Source organism: Eptatretus burgeri, chromosome 8 (genome assembly GCF_056783735.1).
Source record: "Eptatretus burgeri isolate ZD-2024b chromosome 8, Ebu_testis_v1, whole genome shotgun sequence".
Taxonomy (NCBI): Eukaryota; Metazoa; Chordata; class Myxini; order Myxiniformes; family Myxinidae; genus Eptatretus; species Eptatretus burgeri.
The window spans coordinates 63,730,617-63,738,116 of record NC_140968.1 but is presented as its reverse complement, the minus strand read 5'-3'; the positions used below and the strand labels follow the sequence as shown (position 1 = coordinate 63,738,116).

At 37.3% G+C, this 7,500-nt stretch overlaps 1 protein-coding gene across 7 annotated transcripts in view; it reads right to left on the bottom strand.

Moving 5' to 3' along the window:
- Positions 1-7,500, bottom strand: part of LOC147021880 (protein FAM117A-like) — a 269,319-nt gene that overhangs the window by 80,904 nt on the left and 180,915 nt on the right. For 6 of the 7 annotated variants that reach the window (XM_085892291.1, XM_085892293.1, XM_085892294.1 and 3 more), the window contains one exon: positions 1,944-2,123. The exons of the other annotated variant lie outside the window; for it this stretch is intronic. In XM_085892291.1, the coding sequence (XP_085748417.1) occupies positions 1,944-2,123 (180 nt within the window). The remainder of the gene's footprint in view (positions 1-1,943; positions 2,124-7,500) is intronic. 7 annotated transcript variants of the gene reach the window in all.

Genomic DNA, 7,500 nt, shown 5'->3' with positions numbered 1-7,500 from the left:
TCCTGATCCCTCAGTGTTCTATCTCTTTGACGAGCCTTGACTCCACACAAAAAACTGTCATAGGTTGGCAACCATTGTGCAGGCTTGGCTTGATGTGTAGAATGGTCCCTTTCTGTGTTGAAGTTCCATGGAAGGGAAGTCATATATACACATATATATATATATATATATATATATATATATATATATATATATATATATATATATATATATATATATATATTTATTGTGAACCGTGAGATATCTGTCCGTGCATTAGTTTGTTCGTCGTTTATGACGGACGCTTCCCACGCTGCATTTGATAAGCTCAACATTCACTTTTGAAATGATCGGAGAACAAGAATGAGTAATGTTGATGCCAAAACTTATTTCACAGCCAGGATATTTTGCTTTCTTGTCAGACAAATCCAACCTCTGCTGCCCGATGTTGCACCACCATTTAGTGGTGGGTGGTGAAACCAAGAGTGCAACACAATTAACCTTTTTATTAAAGTCCATTAACTATTATTTAAATTGATGGATTAATTTAAACTTTTCCCATCACTGAGGATGGGTACATTTCCTCGTGTTTAATATTCTTGGCCATATCCTTTTCATAGTCTATTTTGGCTTGGCTTGTGACCTGAGTAATGACTTGAGTCTGACGCCAGTCATGTTGTTTTATAATAATAAGTGCCTTCTGCTTATCCTGAAGAGCACTCCTTACCTCCCTGTTCATCGCCCACCCTCGTCTCTGCCTCTATCTTTCAACCTTATTGGAAGATATATTACTCTGAACAAAGCACATTTGTCCTTGAAGATTGCTAATTTATGTGATTGTCAAACTACCAGTAATATGTTGAAACAAACCACATGCTGTGATACCTTTTTCTGTGCCAGTGGTGAGGCCCGTCCGCTCGGCTCATGTTTGGTGTTGTATCAAGACACTGCATACTAGCCAATTTCATGTTACCGACTATGGGTAATGTAAGCTGATCTTTAGTGACAGGATATGACATTTATAATATAAATTCCCAAATGGAACTTCAGTTGACTTTGAAAATCTTCCAGTAACACCACCACTTATAACATGGGGTCAATATGGAGGTCTCATTTGACTATAAAATCTCAACGATCAAAAATAAATGACAAAAAAAATTATTGGTTCAAAATACATACAATGTACCAAATATTAAAAAAGAAAAATATCATTCAACTGAAATGTTGTGGATCTTCATACCCCGAGAGCAATTTTGGAGACAGATAAACATTCAACACCAATTTTTATTGTTTCTACAAAGTCTGTGAATTTGCTGTCGGAAAACTTATTATTCTCATTTTGATTTAATGTTTTCAATTAATGAGCTAAATCTCTGTACTGTATCGAATTTCTCACCAGGTGGTAGGCTACTCATATTTCCAAATCGTTAAATAGCACTTGACAATGCATCATCTCAAATATATCGCTCACAATTACTTTCAAATTGCAATTCCTTTCAACTGTAATGCAGAGGTGCTTAATTGACTTGGATAACATACCCAGAGGTTGTGGGTACAAATCCAGCTGAAGGTCGAAGTTTAAAGATTTGAATTTGAAGCTGCTGGAAACAGACACTCTCGGGATAATTATGAGCTATTACTGTCTCAGTTAAATCTCCACCGGCTCATTAATGACCTTCAGAAAGGGGCTAGTTTGCTTGCTCTGCCTGTTCACGTCCATATGCAATGCCTGTCAACAAGCTGGGGTTGACTCTTAATGGCATCACTGCAACTTGATATTGGCACCAAAATGTTACCGATGAAAAGGCATCACTCCAAGGGGAAATAAATGAAAAACTGACAAAAATAGCTTCGCAACTAAATAACATTATAAACTACAAAATAGGTAGTTTGTGTTGAATCCCGTTTCAAAGACAGATTTGTATTTAACAATTTATAGCTGCACTTCTCAGAAGGTTCTGTACCTGGCCATGACAGCAAGCCTCACGCAATGCAAGAGTCTCTTCGCTCAATGTCATCCTCCCCGATCCGTTTGGGATTCCTGACTGTCCATCAGATTCTTTCCCCGATGCCTCCGTTGCACAAACACGTATTCTCTCACCGATCTGCCTACTTTGCTGGAGCTGGACGCGTAGCTTGGCTATCTACAGAGTTGGTGGAGGGAAAACAAAAATTAGGTTTTGGAGGTGAGGGGAGGGATTGCAAGAAATGGAGACAATGCATCATATAAATTTGATGAAAATGCAGAAGGATGTTTTCATGATATGCTTCTTGTGCAAAGTCCACGGTGATGACATATTACACAAGCCTCATGCTCACAGCAATATTACCCACGTGAGCCAATTCAGAGTACCGACGTTGCAGTTCCTCGCCGATGTCCAATTTTAAGCTGCTCATTTTGTATGGATGAATTTTTCTCCGATGTAATTTACAACATCCAGAAGGACAGAAGTTTTATGAAAACAGCTCGGTTTCTATTTTTTTTTTCTAATACATTTTTGAACAAACCACATTTAAAATGTTATGCAGAATTCTGAATTGCAAGATGATGTTTGTGAAAAACACCTTTTGGAAGGAATTCAACATCCATGGAAAACGTTGTTTTGATGAATACGTTTGCATCTGCCATATTTTTTTGCATTACATCATGATATATGATGAACACACGTGCAGATATGGGATTGGAAATTCTATTTTTACTCTGTATAATATTTTTTTTTTTCAACCACCAACAATAACAAATCACTCTTTCCCCTCTGCAAACTCTATTCTATTTTAAACCTTTGAACAGTTTCAAAACCAAGAATATGTGAACCCATTCAAATGAATTATGGAAATTCGACGCCATCACAATCTTTTTGAGCATGGTCAAAATCTTACGGGATGCTATTTAAGAAAGAGATGTACATATCCCATTTCCACCTCAAATATTGACCAGGCAATTTTGACATGCAGTGATTTTTCTCAAACTAACCAGCCAGGAAAATAATGATGAGCCATTAATGACAGCTATTGATTGCAATGAACGACTCAGCATGGCTGGTACAGTCCAAATATCCTTCTTGACCAATAAAAACGGCAGAAGAAATGACCGACTAATTTCACCGTTAATTTTCATATTCGTAATTAAAGCAATCCATACGCATATCAAAATGTATCACACCAATCTGTTGGGTTCCAGTTCTGGGTTCATACATGGCCAAACACCATCTACTCTACCTCTGAGAGGTTGTCGTCGAACCCGACAGTTTTTGTTCATTATTGGTTGTAATTTGCTGATGTATGTGCACGTCTCATTAAGTGCCTTTCATGGACGTTAGTAGGATGAATATACTGATTCTGGCTCACTTTTCCCCATGTAAATGAATGGGGGATTTTCAGCGATTCATATTTTTTCCCCTAAAAAGTAAACCCCCCTTTTTTTTTTTTTTTTTTTGTATACCTTGGTCGAGGCTCGTATGAGAGCTAACACACAACTCACAGCAAGGAGGCATGAGACAAGAGGGGCGGGAGTGGAAGGGACAAAACAGTGGGGAACAGACACATTAGGTGAACTGTGGAAGGGAGAGGGATGGGGATGGGACGGGGAACATGGCGAAGAGAAGATGGACCCAAGGTATATTTATTTGTCTTTTTATCCCAAGGTATATTTATTTGTCTCCCCTTTTAACCTAGGGGCACCCTATTCAAATAATCAATGCAACAAGATAAAGATTTGTTCAAGTAGCAAAGTAGTAATGCGATTTGTTAAAGGTGATTCTGAAGAAATATCTGAAATATGTAAGCCCAGGGACACTCTTTTTCAAATAACCAATGCATATTGTTTAGCTCACTTATTTAACCAATAAATATTTGTTTCTTCTCAAATTCCTTCAATAATTTCATTTTCTTTGCACAATAATGCCCATCTAAAATATTTAAAAATAAAACATTTGAATTTTTATATTTTTCAAGATACCCCTTTTGTGTCATAATGAAATGATATACTTCTCTTAATGATCTCATCTGACCACCTCCTGAGCCTCAGATTATTTTTTGCATAAGCCACGCCCACTTTTCCTAAACCCCACCCACTTTCACATGATATTTTCTTAAGCCACGCCCACTTTTCCTAAACCCCGCTCACTTTTACTAAGCCCCGCCTGCTCTTACATCATTTCCAGTTCATCTCTGACTCAAAGAAATCACGAGAAAATTCTACAATGTTATGGTTTTGAAAAATTTCCGAACGAAGGCTTGCCTGGGCTTGCCCAGGGAATTTCCAAAGGAAACCACCCCCACCAGTCTTTCTCGATAAAAGGTTCAACCCAGACTCCATTTAAAAAAAATTTTGACAATGGAGTGCTGTACTGTCCTTGAGTGGGATGAGCTTGATTGCAGATCGACAATTTGTCTGGAACTAAACCATCAAGTTGATGAACTGGATTCAAACCTCTTATCTGTTGAGCTAAGATTTTTATTTTCCTATTTTCAGTTCCTTTTAAGCATCGACTCATTTAATAATTAAATAACTTAATTAATACATTATTATTTTCTCTCACAGGAAATTGTATCTGAAATACAATATGAAAATTTTGCCACAACTTGGCGCGAAATTGTTGGCTTGGTTGAAGACCTTATGAGCGACCAAGACCCATAGAACGAGCTCGTCCTTGATGACCCAACCAAAGAGTTATATCTTGGAGACCTTATGAGCGACCAAGACCCACAGAACGAGCAAGGCCTTGAGTGGGATGAGCTTGCTTGCAGTCAACTATTTGTATGGAACTAAACCTTCAAGTTGATGAACTGGATTCAAACCTCTTATCTGTTGAGCTAAGATTTTTATTTTCCTATTTTCAGTTCCTTTTAAGCATCGACTCATTTAATAATTAAATAACTTAATTAATACATAATTATTTGCTCTCACAGGAAATTGTATCTGAAATACAATACGAAAATCCTGCTTTTGCTACAACTTGGGGCGAAATTGTTGGCTTGGTTGAAGACCTTATGAGCGACCAAGACCCACAGAACGAGCTCATCCTTGATGACCCAACCAAAGAGTTATACCTTGGAGACCAGCAAAATCCTGAAAAAGAGTTTTACAGCAATAATACTCATTGCGAGTTATCAAGACAATACCCACTGAACGAGTTATACCTTGATGAGCCAGAATACAAGTTTTACCTTGGAGACTCACTTGAAAAAAAATCAGTGAATGAGTTCTGCCTTGATGGTTTAAGTAACTACCTTGGAGACTCAGGAAAAGGGTTCTGCCAAGATGGTTCTAAATATGGGACCTACCTTGGAGACTCACAAATTTTGAAAAAAAAATCAGGAAATGAGTTATCCCTTAGAGACTTTGTAAGTTGGTTTTATTTTGGAGACTTGAAATGTGGGTTCTGGCTTGATAACTCACAATGTGATACATATCTTGGAAACTCAACAGGAATGTGGTTATACTTTGAAGACTTGGAAAGTTGGGTTTATTTTGGAGACTTGAAATGCTATCACTCTTTGGGATCTAAACCTATCGATGTAGTTCTTTCTCAGGTATGGTGCTTGATGGGAGCAAGATCAAGAAAGTTCTGGGAAGAAAGTGCAGGCTTACTCCCCCTTTCTACGTCATCAAACCTGAAAGCTTTAAAAGACAGAATTGGAAGAAGAGAAAAAAAAAATATATATATATATATATATATATATATATATATATATATATATATATATATATATATATATATATATATATATATATATATATATATTGTTAGTTCTGGGAAGAAAGTGCAGGCTTACTCCCCCTTTCTATGACATCAAACCTGAAAGCCTGAAAAGACAGAATTGGAAGAGAAAAAAAAAAAAAACGTAAAAAATATATAGGTGGAAATCTCATTTTGAAAAAGACATTGTGTTGGGCGAGGATTGAGTTGGGGTTGAGATTTTGAATGTGAGGGTTGGGACACACACACACACACACACACACACACACACACACACACACACACACACACACACACACACACACACACACACACACACACACACACACACACACACACACACACACACACACAGTTAAGCCTTGACTATTCAGTTGAGGATTCTGTGTTTGGGGTTCACAAATCTAAGAACATCCCCCTTGACACATTATATACTGTTATACACGTCGGACTTGGCCCTCGAGTGTCCACAACGGTGTATAGTAGGAGGGAGTGAAGCGCCAACCCATTGCTCCCATTGCACGCACGCACGCACGCACGCACGCACACACACACACACACACACACGTTAAGCCTTGACTCTTCAGTTGAGGATTCTATGTTTGGGGTTCACAGATCTAAGAACGTCCCCCCTTGACACACATTATATACTGTTATACACCTCGGACTTGGCCCTCGAGTGTCTACAACGGTGTATAGGAGGAGGGAGTGAAGCGCCAACTCATTGCTCCCATTGCACACACATTATATACTGTTATACACCTCGGACTTGGCTCTCTAGTGTCCACAAAGGTGTATAGTAGGAGGGAGTGAAGGGACAACCCATTGCTCCCATGGGTATTATCTGCTTAGTTTTGTCTTTTGTAATTCCTGTGAATAAAATGAACCTAAAATCTCTTCACCTTCTAAATCTTATAAGTCCAAGGAACCGTATCTATTACATGAACAATTTTAAAAAGTTCGTTCGTCCATTGTTTAATATCACCTTTTTCAAAATGAGATTTCAACCTATATATTCTTACGATATCACCAACTTTGAACTTAGGTTTTCTGACATTAATCTCTTTTTCATATTTTAATTTTGTAAATGTTTCTGATGGTTTGATATTTGTTGACGTGTGAATCGTGTTATTATACTTATCCACAATATCCTGAATAAAAGATGACCATTGTTGTGAACCGAGTTGTGTGAATTTTTTATATAGTCTCTCTTTTAAGGTACGATTAAAACGTTCAACAACAACGGTCTTCCCTTCATTAATGGTACTGTATAATGTAATACTCTTATTTTTTAGAAAATTCATAAATGTCTTGTTATAAAACTCTCTACCCTCATCAGTCCACAATTTTTTAGGTTTTCCCTTACTTTTATTAAATATCTGTTGAAAGGCTAACATAAGAGTATTACCTGTTTTGTTTTTTAAAGGGACAACCCATGCGTATCGACTCCTCAAATCAATAACGGTTAAAGCATACTTGTACCCCTTATCAATATTGAGTTCAATCAAATCAGCAGACCAGATATAATCAACTTCCTTGGAATAAACTTTCCTTCTCTGAAACTTTGTGAATATTGGTTTATGTAATTCATCAGCTAATTGCTCTTCAGTCTTAATGACATCATTAGAGCCTATAAGTTTTTTGAATTTCCAAGTCCAAGTTTCAATTTAGCACTGATCATCTTCTTCACGATGAACCGATCAACTTTTTCTCTCAAGGTTGGATTTTGTATCAGAGACAAATTATACAACATTTCTCTATCGGCTTCATGTTTTTCTTCCAACGTTGTGGTATTCCCATAATCAATATCGTGCCTCAT